Source organism: Lactuca saligna, chromosome 2 (assembly GCF_052625555.1).
Source record: "Lactuca saligna cultivar CGN05327 chromosome 2, ASM5262555v1, whole genome shotgun sequence".
In the NCBI taxonomy this organism is placed as follows: Eukaryota; Viridiplantae; Streptophyta; class Magnoliopsida; order Asterales; family Asteraceae; genus Lactuca; species Lactuca saligna.
The window spans coordinates 89,515,991-89,535,997 of record NC_136418.1 but is presented as its reverse complement, the minus strand read 5'-3'; the positions used below and the strand labels follow the sequence as shown (position 1 = coordinate 89,535,997).

The 20,007-nt window shown below is 29.0% G+C and overlaps 2 protein-coding genes across 3 annotated transcripts; both read left to right on the top strand.

Annotated features, from left to right (window-relative positions):
• The first annotated feature begins 2,167 nt into the window (after positions 1 to 2,167).
• LOC145031148 (wall-associated receptor kinase-like 6) lies at positions 2,168 to 4,371 on the top strand. Of its 2 annotated transcripts, none has more exons than XM_078979655.1 (2): positions 2,168 to 4,180; positions 4,310 to 4,371. In XM_078979655.1, exon 1 carries the CDS (start codon positions 2,243 to 2,245, stop codon positions 3,245 to 3,247), a length of 1,005 nt encoding a protein of 334 aa, XP_078835781.1. In that variant the 5' UTR covers positions 2,168 to 2,242; the 3' UTR covers positions 3,248 to 4,180; positions 4,310 to 4,371. The 2 variants fall into 2 exon arrangements, with proteins under 2 accessions (XP_078835781.1, XP_078835782.1); XM_078979656.1 differs by lacking the exon at positions 4,310 to 4,371 and having other exon boundaries at positions 2,168 to 3,741; positions 4,084 to 4,261.
• Positions 4,372 to 6,686: 2,315 nt separating this feature from the next.
• LOC145031147 (wall-associated receptor kinase-like 2) lies at positions 6,687 to 14,450 on the top strand. Its single transcript, XM_078979654.1, has 2 exons — positions 6,687 to 7,544; positions 13,256 to 14,450. Exons 1-2 carry the CDS (start codon positions 6,698 to 6,700, stop codon positions 13,990 to 13,992), a joined length of 1,584 nt encoding a protein of 527 aa, XP_078835780.1. The 5' UTR covers positions 6,687 to 6,697; the 3' UTR covers positions 13,993 to 14,450.
• Positions 14,451 to 20,007: the final 5,557 nt, after the last annotated feature.

Sequence of the window (20,007 nt, the reverse complement as noted above, 5' to 3'; positions counted from 1 at the left end):
TACATATATCTCCAAAAACACCCTAGCATATAATGATGGGGTTGACCTATAATAACAGGTTTTCATGAGTTATACTCACTACAATTCAATGACAGCGTAACATATCTTCCATGGCACGATCTTTCCTATCATGTTCTTAAAAAAAACTGACATAAAATGTCTTTAATTACAGGGTTTTTTTTTACGTGGATAGATCCCAGTTTTGTAGTAATGGTTGTTATGATTGTAGTAATGATATTTATTAAAGAAAATCACAAAAAAAATCAAAAAATGATATATAAATTAGAATTATTGTGTTTTGACTTTAAAAAAAAATGAGGTTTTTTTTTTAGTGAAAGGGGTCTATATGGTATAGGGACTTTTATGCTGATTTCCTTTTTAAAATCCCCCCGAATAAGATTTCCACGAAACGTTAAAATCAACATTTTTTTTTTTCAAAATTAGTAATGTCCCAAAACTAGTTTATTATTCATCAACCATTTGAACATTCATCGGAAAGCCAAGCCTAAGTTTAAAGTTGAATTAAGTGATATTTTCATACACTTACTTCAATACAATCAATTTTCCCTACATTCCATTATTAACCAGAAAGTGTTTGTATTGAGTTTTTATAAGTTTGATCATGACATTACCAAATTTTGTTTTAGGTATCCACTTGGTATATAAGAAAGAGAGTATAGTTAAGTGACTTTAGGAAGAAGATTTACAATTATATCTCATTAGTTTTTTAAGCTAGTACTATGTAGTTTTGGAATTCTATATCTAATATTTGTCACATGATAACAACCACATATTCCCTATCTCCATATTATATATTTACTTTGACAGTAGGTTTAACAATTTACTAGGGATTCCAAAATTTTCAAACAAGTCACCCAGGCCATGTATTCCCCTTCTTCCCTTTGCTCTTATGTTAAACTAAATCAATGTTTGTTGAAAGAAACGTGTTTGGTTGGATGCCACTGTTAGGTACTTTTTTGATATTGCAATCATATGACAGAAATAGGTTTTATCATTTTGTATTATATAAATCGTTTTTTTCTTCTACAAAACGTATTTAATATGTTTATGTAATAGTGTTTTTTGTAGTTTTGTATACATAGAAAATCATTGGTTTCAGAAAATGGTATGATATAAAATCAATGGTTGCTTAAAAAGTGTTGTTTTTAAATTCTTTTTGTCCATATGTGGGCTGCTAAGTTAAAATTTACTTGAATTAATTTCAAAAAATGGTAGGGATGGACGCAGAAATACATAGTAGGTGTTGCCAAAACAAGAAAAATAGTTTTAAAAAAAATCAAAAAATCGAAAATTTTTACACTATGGCCAGAAAAGTTAAAGGTTGCCGGTGCCACATTGGGAACCCCTTAAAACCATCCCTGCATACACATACAAATATACATATGTCCCTTTATTATAATCATTTTTCATTATTTATAAATAAACATAGATTGTTTCACCTTATTAATGTGTTAAACGTAGTTTTTTTCGTTTAATTGTTTGTTTTTGTGTTAAATACATTTTGTTACAATTATTATATAGTATTATGAACATATAAATATTATTATTAATAGTATTATTAGTATGATTTTTAATTGTTTGTGTCTTAAATATGTAAGAAAAATGATCCAAAAAAAATTTAAGAGTTAATGTAAAATAATAATAATCGGATTAACAATAATAACAATAATAATAATGTAAATTATAAGTCCGTAGCTATTTTATAGCTGTTTTCTTTCGTCGCTATGTCATAGCTATTCCGTATCTAATTAATTAGCTACGCAATCACGACGAATTAGTATCCATAGATATTCCGTAGCCATTCTGTAGCTAATTAGCTAAGCAATAGCTACGGATTCCGTAGCTAATTAGCTACGGACTAGTATCAGTAGCTATTCCGTTAATATATTAAGGCGTCTAATTCTGCATTTAATCCGTAGCGATTCTGTAACTAATTAACTACCAAAATTTTTCATAGCTCTGTAGCAAAACTTCCTATTTTCTAGTAGTGCCAAAATAGCCATCAAAATCTTATCAACGTGTTGGAAGTTTTTTCTGGACTTGGCCCGCGTTGATTAATCCTTATAGGCTTATACCTACAAACTTGATTGCAATCTCAGCCACTCGTTTTTTTGGAAGAAAATGGGAGCAACGGTGGTTCCCGTTGACTCAAGGTCAGCTAAGGATTAAATTTCTCCATTAAGTAATCCAATAGACACGGCATTCGAGCACAGAAATTCACATGGTTATGATTGTTATACCTATCCTTATATTTTTTCTTGCTTCAAAGCCTTTAATCGTCGTTTTAAACAGAATGCAGCTCCTTCAAGTTTTGCATTTACTTATCTTGATCTCTTTAACAGCAACAGTAACAAAAGCCGAGAGAATCAGCAAAAAAGGATGCAATGATAGGTGTGGAGAGATATCGATTCCATACCCTTTCGGGATTGGAACAAATTGTTCACTAAACAAATGGTACAATATTGATTGTAACTCCTCGACACCGTATCTGTCTGCACTCAACAACACGGAGGTCTTGAGTGTAAATTCAGAGGACGGCTACAGATCTGGAGCGGTCACTGTTAAGGTCTCCACCACTTTTGATTGCGTGAGGTCTGTCCAGCATAGCACTCCTGTCCTAAGCAACGAGAGTCCCTTTTATATTTCCACTTTGGCTAACAAACTCTTCGTTGAGGGGTGTGGCATTAATGCTGACTTGATGGTGGAGAAGACTATTGTTGCTAGTTGTTCAACGATTTGTCGTAATGATACTGTCAGCGATAGAAACAACTGCTTTGGCATTGGTTGTTGCCAAGCCACGTTTGATAGTACTGATACGATTTATAGTAATTATGGTGGATGGTACTATAAAGAACATCAGAATATCAAGACGTTTAGGTTGAATGTAACAGGCTTGGAAGGGCCGGCTGGAGACGAGATATGTAGGTCTGCCTTCCTGATGGACAGTTCATACTTCAAAGCAGGCTTTCCAATTGACAAGAACAGCACTTACGTTCCCATAACACTTTCGTGGTATACAGATACCCAAGACGACAGCAATACTTCTCCAGAATGCAAAAAGTGTCGACTTAAGGGATCAAAAGACCAAGTTATGGGACCAAAAGATGCTACTTTCTTCCCGAAATCTATAACTAAGCTTAGATTGAACAAGTTCCAGTCTTTATATCTCCAAACGGCTGAAAGTGATGCACAAAATCTGGATCTACTGGCTCTTTCCTTTCATTAGCTTCTCCTCAACCTTCCTTCTTCTTCAAAATCACAAAAGAACACTCACAAGCTCTTGTAAGCTCAAAATGCACTAAAAACGGCTAGGATTTAGAGGTTGACTATAAAAGGGGTAATGAGCATGATAAGGTAAGGAAGGTGAAAGGATTAGGATGCTTAAATAGGGTGAAAGCCCTAAAAATTAGGGTTTTCCTCTGGCTTGAGTACGCCCTACGTACGCTGAGATTACCTCGATGGTGCACATGCAATGAGTACGCCGAAAGTACCAATTGTATGCCCAACGTACTCACAAACCCTCCATCACCTTTAAATTAAATAAAAAGGGTATATTTAATGCGTTGGAAGTATACTGACCGTAAAAGAGAAGGTTGTTTTTTCTTCTACGAATCCAAGTGTCGAACAACTAAAAACTATGGTGACGTTATGGCGGATATCATCCAAGAACATATCCTAAATGCAAACTTGTTTGGAATTCTTAGCAATATGAACATAGAGGTACATATACCATCTATATTTCATTGCTCTTTTCAGTTACCCTATTAGAAAAAAACATATACATGAAAATTAGTCCATTATCATATTTCTAATCGGACCAACTTTTTAATCAAGCATGACCATTTTTTCGACGTATACAACCTTTTCATTATGAATAATCTTCTTGGTGCACCTATGTATCTTCTTAAATGCATTTTTTGGTTCGTTCATACAAGTGTAGTAGAAGGTACGTAGAGTTGGAGACTAATAGTATATATAGTAAAGTTGATATTTTGGTAATTTTTTGAACAATAGAGTTATAGCAAACTAGTAGTGACCAATGTTTTCATTAATTTATTTTAGATGCCAGGTAGCACTTCTCGAGTTCTGCACTCTTCAGTTCTGCGCAACTCTAATTCAGTCAACCAGATGTCATCTTCTAAAAGTCATCATAATGATGGTAATAAGTTTTATGTGTTTTTTTCCTCGGTTTGTTCTTGTAAACATAGTTTATTTGGGCTCCATCTTATATTATTATTTTCTATAGTTTGCCTTATTTAACTTTATTTTGAATTTCGTTTGTTTTTAGAGAGGGAAGTGATAGTATTGATTCTAAAGTATGTTATAGCACGAGGTATTCACCCTAGCATGTATTGATGGATTTTATACAAAGAATCCTATGTGTGCATGCAACCCTAATTGGATCTATGTTCTCACTATTAGACATACAACTTTATGAATACAAAAAGAAACCTGGGATACTCCTATGATTTTCGAATTCCACAAAGGAGAATAGAATACATACCTTTTGTTGTTATATAGCAATAACAACTAGTTCCTTGAATTTCCTTAGCTCTTGAAAGCAAATACCACAAGTGTAGTACCTCTAATGGCTCACAAACACACTTTGGGTGAAAGGATGAATATAAGAGAGAGGAAGGGAGGCAAGAGGCTCTATAATTCGACCCTAGTAGGGTTTCTCCAAGGAGTAGTCGAATTCTAGTGCCTTAGGGTGGTATTTATACTTGAGGCTAGCTAGGGTTTTAAGGTGGAAACCCTAATGCCTTAGCTTAGGGCCTAAGCAAGTCCATGGACTCCTTTCCTTAAGCCCTTGGACGAAAACTCCTAGATCCTTCTAGGATTTTCGTTCAAGCCTTAATAAACGTGATCCAATAGCCCAAAGTCTCAACTATCAAATAATTACAAAATAGCCCCTGTACTTTTAATTAATTCCTTTAATCCTGAAATTAATTCCTAATTAATTTCTGATTAAATACCAATTAATAATATGATTCCAACTTAATATATTATTCATATAATATATTAGCAAATCATATTTATACCCCAATTTATTAATTTTAATAATAAACCAGCCTCTCTCCTCAACAATCATCATGTCTAGTCACCAGTGTGAAGGCAACCCAAAAGGACCATGTTCACAATCGGGTTAAGTACATACTAAAATAGTTATGGACTTAGACATTAATCTAACATGTATTTTTTTTTTCTTTTAATTTTGTTCGTTAGTCTATGTTTAACATATAACTGGTTCCACATTTAGACATATTTTGACATTTACTACGATATTTGATTCAAAAAGTTTAAAATATATCGATGATAAATAATGAAATTTTTATTATTTTCTACGTGTGGCAATTAAAATTTTTAGTTTACTTTATATTCTAGATAGAAAATATGTAGATATAAATAACCTAAAAGTAACATGTATTTTTTGAATCACACCAGCTTTTAATGGCACAAAATATGTGCCACAAAAAACTTTTATTCTATGGTGACACATAAGAAAGTGCCACAAAGTATTTTTTTTGGTATTGAGGCAAATAAAAGTGTCACTAAAATCTTAAAATGTGTAACTAGAAGTAGCATTAATTCTTCAATCAAATGCGTATTCAATGACACAAAATATGTGCCACAAAAAAAATTTCTTCAATTGTAAAAAATAAAAAAGTGTCACTAAAAACCTAAAAACTGCAACGGCAAAAACAAAAAGTCTTACTAAATGGTTTTAGTAAGAACGTTTCTAATCGTACTTATTGGACGTGTTCGGCAAAATTAGCTGGTAGTAGGTAGCTTGTAGCGGGTAGCTTGTGACGTTTCATTAAACGCTACATGGAGTAGCATTTGAATTTGGAGCGTTTTGTTTAAACTAAACACTAGAAGCTTGTAGTGTCGAACATTATTTTTGTTCAAAACGGAGCGTTTTATCAAATGCTAGAAGCTAGAAGCCCCCAAACGTTCCGTACCAAACACACTCATTATGTGTGCCGCTGATTTTTTAACATGCTTTTAGTGACACTTTTTATGTGCCGCTAAATAATTTTTTTTTTGTAGTGAAATATATCTTTATATTGTATACATACCGTTCTTTTTGTTAAAAACAAAACTAAAGTAAAATAAATTATATGATACGATTAATTCATTTTAATTAATACACATATATGTGCTTATCAAATTAGCAATGATCCCTACACAATAATCATTTAAATCATATGGTTGTAAAGTACTGTGTACAAATCAATATCATTTTCAAATGTATACAAAGGATTACTTATAGTTATACACATCTTTTGGTCAAAATAATATAAAAAATAAGTTATAAAATGTATGTTTGAGAAATTCCGAATCAATATAATATTGGAATACAAAATATTATCATATAATAGGTATTATTTTATAACCCATCTAATTTTATATAGTAATATGTATGGTTGACGTCGTAAAATATAACATGCTAATCGTTGTCGAAAATATGGGTGTTACACTTGGCATATGTTTATTGCTACAAACTTTGATTCCTTGTTTTGGGAAGAAAATTGGAGCAATGGTGGTTTCGTTGAGTCAAGGTCAACTTAGAATTAAATTTCTCCATTAAATAATCCAATCAGATACCACATTCGAGCACATAAATTCACTTGGTTATGATTTTTATATCCATCCTTATATTTTTCTTGCTTCAATGCATTTTATCGTTTTGGTAAACAGAATGCAGCTCTTTCAAGTTTTACATTTACTTATCTTGATCTCTTTAACAGCAACAGTAACAAAAGCATGGAGAATCAGCAAAAAAGGATGCAATGATAGGTGTGGAGAGATATCGATTCCATACCCTTTCGGGATTGGAACAAATTGTTCTCTAAGCAAATGGTACAATATTGATTGTAACTCCTCGACACCGTATCTGTCTGCACTCAACAACACGGAGGTCTTGAGTGTAAATCCAGAGTACAGCAACAGCGGAGCGGTTACTGTTAAGGTCTCCACCACTTTTGATTGTGTGAGACCAGTCCAGCATAGCACTCCTGTCCTAAGCAACGAGAGTCCCTTTTATATTTCCACTTATGCTAACAAACTCTTCGTTGAGGGGTGTGGCATTAATGCTGACGTCATGGTGAAGAAGACTATTGTTGCCAGTTGCTCAACGATTTGTCGTAATGATACTGTCAGAGATAGAAACAACTGCTTTGGCATTGGTTGTTGCCAAGCCACGTTTGATAGTACTAATAGGAATATCAAGACGTTTAGGTTGAATGTAACAGGCTTGGAAGGGCCGGCTGGAGACGAGATATGTAGGTCTGCCTTCCTGATGGACAGTTCATACTTCAAAGCAGGCTTTCCAATTGACAAGAACAACACTTACGTTCCCATAACACTTTCGTGGAATACAGATACCCAAGACGACAACAATACTTCTCCAGAATGCAAAAAGTGTCAACTTAAGGGAGGGTATTGTTGGCTAAATCTTGACGTGGACTCGGCTACAAGTTGTTATATTTATAAGGGGAGAAATTTAGGTGTCATTCTGGGTAAGCTATTCTCTAAACCACTATATGCGTTTAAATTCCTTTCTACTTACTCTCCCATCAAATTCGTGTAGGCATGGTTCAACAACTACTAACCCATTTATTTATTTATTATAGCTTATAAACAATAACCCCAACCATTCATCTGTTTAAGAAAAGGTTAAGTGCTGTTCCGCTGTTTAAAAAAAATAAGTACCTGAATGTAAAAAAAATAAAAATCACTTCACTAACCAAGGTTTGTTAAACACGTATTTTTAAATATCAACTACCTTTCATGTATTACTATTATATTAAATAATTTCTATATTTTTCATGTTAAATTTCAAAATAATTAGTTCAGCATTTTCTTATATATTATTTATTAAAGAATGATCACATATTTACATAAACTATGTATAGCCATCTGGGATGACATATTGGCTCAAATTCAAAGAAAAATAATAATTTGAGGGTTAATGTTCATTAGAATTTTGAAACAACCACACCTTAGATAACTTGCTGGAAAAAAATTCAAATTTTACTACCTGAAGAAAAAAATCAAATTTTGCTAACTTTATATGTGTATCAAGCCTTATATAGTTATGTCATTAACAATTATACACTTAAGATTCATTGTATTTTACATTAATTTAAGAATAAGTACCGAACTAAAATTTATTTACGAAAAAATATGAATTACTGGTAAAAACGACAATTTGACCGGTTTTTTTTTCCAGGTTTTTCGATTGTATTACTTTCACGCATCCATTAAAATCTCATTATTTTACTATAATTTATGAATACGTTTCAAACTAAAATTAAATGATGATTTGACAATTTTTCTATGTAACATACATTTTACCAATTTATATTTAACCTAGACATCTACTACTAGTCATTAAATGAGTTGATAAGATGGATATTATGAGTTATATAATGTTATGTTTACCGTAAAATTTGATACATCTCATCGGTTCATTTATGATTATGTATCCACGTCAGCAATGGAATAGTAAAATGTATGTTTCCCGGAAAATTGACGGAAAATGAGTTGATGAGATGGATATACTAAGTTAAATAAGATTAGATAGATAATATGAAATTTCTTATAAATTTAAAAAATGACAAAATTGTTGCTAGTTTATGTAATTATTGTAGTCTTCGTTGGATTTATTATATATCCAAAAAAATATACAATAAATCATAATATCACATACTATGGTAAACATAATATTATATAACCCAACATAACAATCTCATCATCTCAGTTAATGACTAGACTTTTATGTGAGCAATGAAACCGCTAATATATATATAGGTAAGTTCAATTGAAAAAATAAAAAAGATTGAAAATGGGGAATCATTCTCAGTCACTCATTTATTTTTGCCGCAAAACCTTCGTCCTACCAGCAGAAATGTGAAAGGAATACAGATGTGTTTCAAACAAAACATGCTTCCTAAAACTATGCTAATTATTACCTTAATATACATAAAAACACAGTTTTTTTTGTTTTTTATTTTTTATTTTTAAGAAACTATTTTTATCGAAAAATGATTATAAATATATCAAAATTCATGATTTTTTATTCTCTACAAATAGACATCTATATTGATATATACTTTTAAGATAAAATAAATTTTTTTATATATATTTTTAGCTATCGTTATTCATAAATGAATAAAATGCATTATATTTTTAGTACGGCATATTCGTTATTCAATTATGAATAAAAACTATGATTAATTTTCTTTTTACAGATTAAGTATCATTCATATATAAATATGGCATATAATAAACTCTTTACAGCTTACACCAACTCTCGTCACATGTTATATATACATATGAATAAAACTTGTATTGACTTTCCTCACAAGTTATATTTATATACGAAGAGCACATTTATCATAATTTTGTTACAATTCAATTGTTATTCCTATATGAATAAGTAATTCATATTTTCAAAACAATTCATCTTTTTTTAACATACTACTTATTTATATATGAATAACAAATGAACTTTAACAAAAATCTTAAAAATGTTTTATTAGTATATGAATATAACATATTACGATAATTAATATACGTTTTATTCATATATAAATACAACATGTGACGAAAGATGATGTAAAAAAAATATATTTTATGTAACAAAACTTTATAATGTGTTATATTCATAAATAAACAATACTTAAACTGTAAAAAAGTTAAGCATGCGTTTTATTCTTAAATGAATAACAAATATACTTTAATAAAAATCTGATACATTTTTATTCACTTATGAATAACGATAGCTGAAACTCTAAATTTTTATTTTATTTTATCTTAAAAATATATCAATATGAATGTCTATTTATAAAGAATAAAAAATTATGAATTTTTATATATTTAAAATAAATTTTCGATGAAAATAGCATTCTAAAAATAAAAATAATAATAAAAAATATATGTTTTTGTGTATATTAAGGTAATGATTACTATACTTTAAAGAAACATGTTTTGTTGGAAAAACACATGTGTATTCGTCTCAAATTCTGCCGGTATGTCTAAGTGTTTTGCAGCAAAATAAATGTGTGGCTAGAATGATTCATTCATTCTCAACATTTTTTTTTCTCAATTGAACCCTTATATATATATATATATATATATATATATATATATATATATATATATATATATATATATATATATATATATATATATATATATATATATATATCGTTTTAACCTTCCAACGTTCAAACACACTGATTTTACACTGATTTTAGAATTATCAATTATAAGTCTTTTTATAGAAACACAATACTTGTAAAACACTAAAACTTCTCTAGAATTCGTCTTGATACTTGCAAAAAGAGTTGGAATTATAAGTGAAAATTGTAGAAATTAGAAATGTGTTTTGCTCTTCTACCGATATATTGCTAATATAATTTAAAACTTACACGTAGTAACAATATCCTAGTTATTTTTTGATAAACTTGCTTAATTTTATTTGTTTGTAAATAGAATAGGAATTATAAAATGTTGGGTAAGTAAGACAAAAGACACTAAGTTTATACTAAAAATTAATTTGATATTGTGTATTTTTTTTTTTTTTTTTTGTCTTAAATTTGACACTTTGTTTTTCAATTTTTCTACAATTTTGATCACTGGACCGGTCATCCCGGTTACTTGCTGAGGTGACATGATGACATGTCAATTTTGATGACGTATCATGCTGACATAACATGCTGATGTATCAAAATTGAATTTTTTTTTTCATAAAAAACACTAAGTTTTCATTTTCTTCGATTTTGACACTTAATTTAATTTTCTTTCTTTTTTTGACACTCAGTTCTTTTGTTCCAAATTGAACATCATTTTTTCCAATTTTGTTTAATGTTTACCATTTTCCATTTGAAACCGTATATATATATATATATATATATATATATATATATATATATATATATATATATATATATATACATTTTAAACCGTATAAATATATTTTTCGTTTGAAAACCATATTTCTATTTATATACACTGTTTTTTTTTTAACATTCCAAGCATAATGTTATACATAAATATGCATTAGTTATATCATAAGAACCAAACTAACCATAAACTTCAAATAAGATGTAAAAATTTCACGGGTTGCAAACGTAACATCTGGGCCTTGATCGACTACATGCTTCCTAACCACCAAACTCATTTTAAGTTTGTGTACTTAATATAAAATATGGTTGTCATATAACTAATACATATTTATACATATTATTATGGTTTGAGTGTAATAAAAAAAACTTTTATTTATACAAAAGTATGATTTTTAAATGAATATATATATATATATATATATATATATATATATATATATATATATACGGTTTAAAATGTATTAAAAATATTTATGCAATTTCAAATGGAAATGGTCAATTGAAAGAAAAAGTTAAACTTACTATCAAAATCGAAAAAAAAAATGAAAACTTAGTATCTTTTGTGGAAAAAAATCAATTTTGACACGTCGGTATGTAATGTCAGCATACCACGTTATGAAACTGACACATCATCGTGTCATGTTAGCAGGTACCCGACGGGTTGACCGGTTAAGTGGTCATAATTATAAAAAATTAGAAAATATATTGGCAAATTTGAAATAAAAAAAAAGACAGTGTCAAATTAGAATTTTAGTATAAACTTAATGTCTTTTGTGTTGTTTACCCTAAAATGTATGATAAAATGTAAATTCGTGTTTAAATTCAAATTACTCAACGCATGTTTATTACTTTATAATTTGTAATATTTATTACTTTTTAAACTTAACGAGTTTCATTTAAACTATAAAAAGGTATCAAGGTAATATAAACTGAATTAATTATTAATCTTAATAAAATTATTTTCCTTTGAGTTTATATTTCTTTATGATACATTTTATGTTTTTAGTTTGCTATATAATTTAAAAAAAAATCATTTACTCCAATAATAAAATAATTAGTAAAATGAAAAATAGCAAGGTAAACGTAGAATTTAATATGTATTTAGGATACATTATATGATTCTGATTCCTTAATTTATAATTATGAATAAATTAATTAAGTTTTATTAAATATAAGTAATATAAAAAACATAACAAAGCAAAGATAAAAGTTGTAGTAACAAATGTAGAAATTTCACTACACCCAATAATTTCACTACACCCAATATATATATATATATATATATATATATATATATATATATATATATATATATATATATATATATATATATATATATATTCCAAAAAGGTAATAAGAAATGGTAGAAGATTATGATATTTCAAGTTAGAGAAATTAAATATATTTTTTATTATCTTTTGTTTTTATTTATTTTTTTCTATTTATTTAAGATGATTATATGTTTACAAGTTTAACATTATAATCAAAGTTAAATTAAATTGCATGACACTTGTCATTATCTTAAATACATAAGAAGATAGTTTGAATAAAAATTAGAAGGTTATTTTATTTCTCTTTAGGTTAAAAATAGATATAAAGCTTAGAAAATCAATAAAATATTTGCTATTATTGTAAAATGTAAATTATATTACTGATATATCTTTATTAAAAAAAAACCAAACATAACAATGACAAAGTTTAAAACACCAAATATTTACTTTGTGAACACTCGTTATCCTATCAATTTTTTTGAACAGCTAAATACTTCATTAAAATCTAGCAAACAACTAGCAAACCAAACCAATTAAAACCAACTAGCTAAAAGAGGATTTTAAACTCCAACTAACCGACACTTTTTTGTCCTACTAGCAATTCAAAGAAACAAATACTCAACTACAATATCAAAAACTCTACCTTCCATCGCGGGAGAAACGCCAAACACAAAATCATTCATGTACCATTATTGGACCCATATTAACACACACATAATAACTTCTAACACTTTCTTTTTCAGAGCCCATACATGTAACTGCTTAGTCCATTCAAACGCATCATCTAGAGTTTCCACCAAAGGGACTTCAAAGTCTAACTAAGAAAAACCTTCTCCCAAACTAACACCGAAGTGGCACACTTCCATAACACATGATTAATGACCTTCGGATATTCCAAACACATTGGACACAAAATATTGCAACATTTAACACCTTTGCAATTATTCTATCAAATTTATGTTTTGAAGACTAAATAGTCTATACTGCTAATTGTTGAATGTGTTTAGGTACTTATGTTAATTATTGTATTAAATGTTCTTCTTTTAGGTGTTAGTATAAGCATGGGATTGCTTTTCCTAATGGTGATCGGCTATGCATTATACAAAATAATCAAGAAAACTAAAGCTAAGAGAAGGAAACAAAGGTTTTTTAAGCGTAATGGTGGTCTCCTTCTTAAACAACAACAAGCAACTGATGTTGATGAAACCATACTCTTCACCTCTAAAGAATTGGAGAAGGCTACTGACCATTTTAATGAGAATAGAATTCTTGGTCGAGGTGGTCAGGGTACTGTATATAAAGGTATGTTAGCAGATGGACGGATCGTAGCAATCAAGAAATCAATGGTGGTTGATGAAAGTCAAGTAGTAGAGTTCATCAATGAGGTAGTCATTCTTTCACAGGTCAACCATAGAAATGTGGTCAAATTATTAGGATGTTGCCTAGAGACCGAGGTCCCACTACTTGTCTCTGAGTTCGTCTCAAATGGTAATTTATATGACCTTATTCAAAATGAAACTGATGAGTTTTCATTCTCTTTATATATGAGATTACAAATTGCTACCGAGATCGCAGGAGCACTTTCTTACTTACATTCAGCAACCTCCATTCCGATATACCATAGGGATATCAAGACAACTAATATACTTTTGGATGAAAAGTATCGAGCAAAAGTTTCTGATTTTGGTACTTCAAGGTTGGTATCAATAGATCAAACTCATTTGACTACATTAGTTAAAGGGACTTTTGGTTATTTGGATCCAGAGTACTTTCAATCGAGCTAGTTCACTGAAAAAAGTGATGTCTATAGTTTTGGAGTTGTTTTGTTGGAACTTTTGACAAGAGAAAAGCCAATCTCCTTAACTAGATTTGGTGAAAATAGAAGTTTAGCTACACACTTTATGCTAGCCATGGAAGAAGGCCGTGCGATGTCTGTTTTTGATGCAATGATTGTTAAGGAAGGTTTTAGGACCGAGTTGTTGTCTATAGCTAATTTGGCAATGCGATGCTTGAACTTCAATGGAAAAAATAGGCCAACAATGAAAGAAGTTTCCATTGAGTTAGAATGCATTAGATTGTCACATGTTTCCCTTATAGATCAAACTAATGTTGGCGTTGTGAAGCAATATGAGGAGGTATCACCAATATATGGTAAGTCAACATCAACATCGGTGACAATCAGTGACAATCGTAGTTGATGGATCATAGTAAATCTTATGCTTTAATTCAGTTAATCATTAGTTTCTCCTATTACAGTTGTGTCTTGATTAATAATTGTCTATAAAGATTAAAAAAAACAAGTCATAGGTTGTACTTGTTTTTACCTCACTTATTTATATTTCATGCTTTTGGTATTACATATTCCATTGTTTAAAATTTGATCGGTTTATAATATATAAATACTATCAACGTTATGTTTGTCTTATCATTAATCTTTACAAGGTTTATTGGTGAACAAATTAAAATTTGCAACAACTAGTTAAAATTCTTGAAACGAACTTGTTGAGGACAATTGTGTTTAGATTTCATACCCATATAACTTATTTAATAATTTAAGAAAATACATGTTTTGATTTGAATCATTGTTTCACATAGTATATGTACGATTATATATTAAATAAACAAATGTAGCTTACTGAAGCTAAATTTGGGTAGTGAGTAGAAATGAAATTATATGATCTTAACAAGCGTCATTATAGTGATTGCTAAAAAACAAAAAAGATAATAGAAATAATAATAAAAAAAAGATATTTTCTTATACACTCGAAATTCTCCACAATAAATAAAGAACTTTTTGCCATATGTCATCTTCTCCTTTATTTGGACAGACGTCATTTTTTAGAATTTTAGAATTTTCTATTTTCCACTTGTCATTTTATTGTATTTTTCATTTTATTAAATTAAAATTCCACATTTGATATTTAAGGTAATATATATGTAAGGTATTTATTAGAAAGAGTTTATATATGTAATGTATTCAATACATTAAAGCTTCATTGATTTTAATAATTTAAAATTTTTCTTATTTTCTTAATAATTTAAACATTTCAAATGGTTAAAATTTCATATTTAATTTTTTTTTTAAATAAACTCATGTAATACATGATTCTGACACCTAGTTTAGTAACAACTTGAAAGTGTTCCCTCATGTTTCGTGAGGGATGCTGACAATGTTTTTTCTTAAGAAATTTAAAGGAGTGTTTTTGAAAAAAAAAACTTCACATCGACATTTTTTGTAAATTACAAACTTATAAGGATTAAGCCTACAAATATCCAAAAAATTTGTGGCAAAACTCCATAATAAAAAAGTTTAGTGGCAAAAGTCCAAAAATCCAAAAAAAAAAATATTGTTCAATAATAATTGCAGTGTAGTCCCACATCGTCATTTTATTTTCCAAATATAATAAATCCTTTTCCAAACAAATATATAGTCCCACAACTTCATTTTATTTACCAAATGTAATAAATCCTTTTCCAAAAAAATATATTTTTCTTTAAACATGATGTACAAGCCTTATATAAATTTGGAATCTCATATTGGTAATCATGACGTTTGTTGCAAAGAAGAGGCCATGAAGTGTATTGAATTTTCCTTTTCCTTACTTGCTCCAATCACATGCCATGCATATACAACAAAACTTATTTTCTTGTAAGCATCATATACAAGAATCATATGCGTATAAATTTCTTCTTCAATAAGTTAAACTTTTAATAAGGAAGCATAAGAATTTAATGGTCACATGAAGCTCCCAATTTAGCATTAAGGTATCATATACGATTGGCACACCAATTTATATATAGCAAATAATAATGTACAAGTTTGATATACACATGCAATCTCCACATTTCAATTAAACTAGTGAAGAGTCCCCACTTTGCGGGGTTAGAATAGTACCGGCCACACATTCAATTTGAATGTTCTAAATTCAAATATTTTTAATTGCGTTCATGGTGAGCATGTGTTAACAAACTCTTACCTGTTGTGTTTGAGATTTCTTGGCATGTATAATGCTAAAAAATATATAAAACAATTCCTACACTGCATCTTTGAAGTTTAAGAAACAAAGCATGATCTAATTATAACTATAGTCCCAAAATTCTAGCAGGTGAAAAGAAAATTGTGCAACACTTGAAGTCGCTCCTAACCTAAGGGTAAAATCGGATATCTATTATTATTGGGTTTACCTGAACTGCAGTAACAAACAAAAAATTAGTAGTTTTTTTTAGGTATTTGTCTTACCATATTCCTTGGTGGCAGTTATTGCAACAATATTTGCCTCACCATTAACTCTAAAATAAATAATTTAATTACTATATATATATATATATATATATATATATATATATATATATATATATAAAAGAAAGTGTAATGCCGTAGTTAGGTAATTGTCAAAGTACAACGCCCTAATATGAAAAAAAAATATGTGCAATGTTGTAATAGAAAGAAATAAATGTATTATGCTATAATACACAAATAAACAAAAGTTTGTTGTTATTTCTTGTGTTTACACCAAGTATTATCGCATAAATTGTACAATACCTTGTCCTCAGCTCTTCCCTTTCGTAATGGGTTCGAGCACCAAAAAGGAAAAAGTTGTATTCTCCAACTTCTTACCTAATTTCCACATTCGCCCAATCTAATGTCCCAATTAAAAAGATGCAGCCATTATTGGAAGATTTCATGTTGCTAGTTCCACTGGCTTCCATTCCAGCAGTAGTGGAATGGAGTCAGAGTAAGTAATTATATATATATATATATATATATATATATATATATATATATATATATATATATATATATATATATATATATATATATATATATATATATATATATATATATAGGGAAAGGATCAAATGAGAATACCTAAAAGGTTGAGAACGCGAGAACAATTGTGAACCAATCATTTTATAAGGGCATAAAAAGAATTTTACATTATAATTAATTATGGATAATTAATTAATTCCTAAAATCTTGGGATTTAATCTAATTAATAGATTTTTTACCTAAATATTAGGAATTTGTATAATCTATTTTTAATTAACAAAATCAATAAAATGATTTTAAAATATGTTTTTTACCATAATTTAAAAAAAAACGTTTTTTGAAAGTTTATTTTTACCAACAACATCAAAAATACTGACGCGTTAATCATTTTATTCGAATATTTGTAATCATACATGAATAAAATATATTTGTAATCATATATGATCCCGGTGATAATCTTGAATGAATAGATGGATTAAGTTATATTGATAAATGAATAAAACACAGGTAAATATGAATTGCTTTTGAATAGAAAACATTGAATACACATTTAATCACTAATAAATACACTTCAGTTAGTAATGAATATACATCTAATCTTATGAATACACATTTAATCACTAATGAATACACTTCAATCTGTAATGAATATACATTTAATCTTATGAATACATTTGAATACACATGTTCTTGCTCTTTTGTTGGACCTACATGAAATATGGAAAACAAAGACATAGCCAAACTCTGTTCATCACCATCACCATTTGTTTCATAGAATCATGAGATATATGGTAGACTTGTTCTTCAAGAATATTACTCAAAACAAAGGCCTAATCATCTGGGCCTTTTTCTAGCAGGTGAAAAGAAAATTGTGCAACACTTGAAGTCGCTCCAAACCCAAGGGTAAAATCGGATATCTATTATTATTGGGTTTACCTGAACTGCAGTAACAAACAAAAAATCAGTAGTTTTTTTAGGTATTTGTCTTACCATATTCCTTGGTGGCAGTTATTGCAACAATATTTGCCTCACCATTAACTCTAATATATATATATATATATATATATATATATATATATATATATATATATATATATATATATATAAAGAAAGTGCAATGCCGTAGTTAGGTAATTGTCAAAGTACAATGCCCTTATATGAAAAAAAAATATGTGCAATGTTGTAATAGAAAGAAATAAATGTATTACGCTATAATACACAAATAAACAAAAGTTTGTTGTTATTTCTTGTGTTTACACCAAGTATTATCGCATAAATTGTACAATACCTTGTCCTCAACTCTTCCCCTTTCGTAATGGGTTCAAGCACCAAAAAGGAAAAAGTTGTATTCTCCAACTTCTTACCTAATTTCCACATTCGCCCAATATAATGTCCCAATTAAAGAGGGAAGTTTTGATTGGGAAGAAGTAAAGCTTGTTGCCAAAGAGTTGGTATATATATCGCCAAACTAGCAGCTTCTATATTTTATATATATATATATATATATATATATATATATATATATATATATATATATATATCTTGTTTTGGTGTTTGTTAATTCTAACCAATAAAGAACACACCTAATACTATATTTATTTGACATACATTTTTTCTATATCAATCATGAAACTGCAATTGATGAAGGAAAAACCACTCTTGAACAAGCCACATATGCCCTTTCACTAGTCTTTGACAAAGATCATGGTGGATTTGTAAGAGGGGTTGGCACGGGAGTCAGTTCAACCAAATATTGGGTCTGCCTCGAGCCAAATCCTCATCAAAATAAAAAAAAATTGTCCTTCAGCAAAGGCTACATGAGCAAATAAACGCAAATCAAGATCTGAGGTGCCAAGTTGAGTATTTGATGAGGTTGGTAGTTCCTCCTATCGTTAATCATGCAGACTTTCTAATAACTACTACTACAACTCCAAAAAAAGGCTCCTACAGGAAAAGTAAGTAAGTGAGTGTTAATAAAATGGGTTGCTAATTAATGCTTTCATCGCATATTGACATCCCAGAAAAGGAAAAACAATTTTGTGGGTAAATCGACATTTCAAATACCCCCAAACAGGTCGAACACGATGTAGGTTAATTAATACAGTAATATGTTTTGTACAATTCTTTTCCAATATTGTTAACTAAATTTCGTAGACTAAACATGGTAAACTATTTTCGGGAAAGTCTGAATGAGGGTGAAGAAAATGTTACAGCTACGTGTGAGGAGCCACAAGCTGGGAATTCAACTGAAAAAGGAATAGAAACACCTCAACCCAAGACACTGTAGCAACTGGACAAAGAATGTATATTCCAAAAGTTTATATATATATATATATATATATATATATATATATATATATATATACATGTCAGGTAATTAAAATTTATTTTTAATACAAATATTAATAATATGTGCCTGTGGATGCAGATGATAAAATGTTCACTACCAGTGGCTCAATGTAGAAACGTCGTTGTGAATAGTTTTGTAATGTATTCTACCGATGAAAACCATAGAATATATGGAAAGCTATTGACATATGGGTACTATAGAGTTTCTGTGGATGAAGCAATAAAGCCATCCGCCTGTATACCAAACGAAGATAACAAACGTATGTTAGCATTTAAGAATATGGAATAGGTTCTTTTGTGGTTTGGGAAAAACATTTTGTAATCCTGGATCCAAAGATACTTTATTTGCATAAGTTATATTAATATTTATATTCATTAATTAAACACTATAAAATTTTTTTAATGGGATTTTATTAGTTAATTACATACATTAATTTTGCATGTTTCTTCAATGCATGTTTAACACCTATTTTAACTTATGTTGTTATAGGATCTTGATATATATATATATATATATATATATATATATATATATATATATATATATATATATATATATATATATATATATATATATATATATATATATATATATAGTTGAAGCAAATAATGAAATACATAAGCCCAAGAAAAGACAGTCCGTTTAAAAGTAGTCCATGAATTATTCCCCAACAACTAG

What these genes read in the sequence shown, in the direction of transcription:
- LOC145031148 (XM_078979655.1), top strand. Translation starts at nt 2,243, where the DNA reads ATGGTTATGATTGTTATACCTATCCTTATATTTTTTCTTGCTTCAAAG.
- LOC145031147 (XM_078979654.1), top strand. Translation starts at nt 6,698, where the DNA reads ATGCATTTTATCGTTTTGGTAAACAGAATGCAGCTCTTTCAAGTTTTA. An exon ending in AAATTTAGGTGTCATTCTGG is followed by an intron (nt 7,545 to 13,255) that starts GTAAGCTATTCT and finishes TTCTTCTTTTAG; the next exon opens with GTGTTAGTATAAGCATGGGA.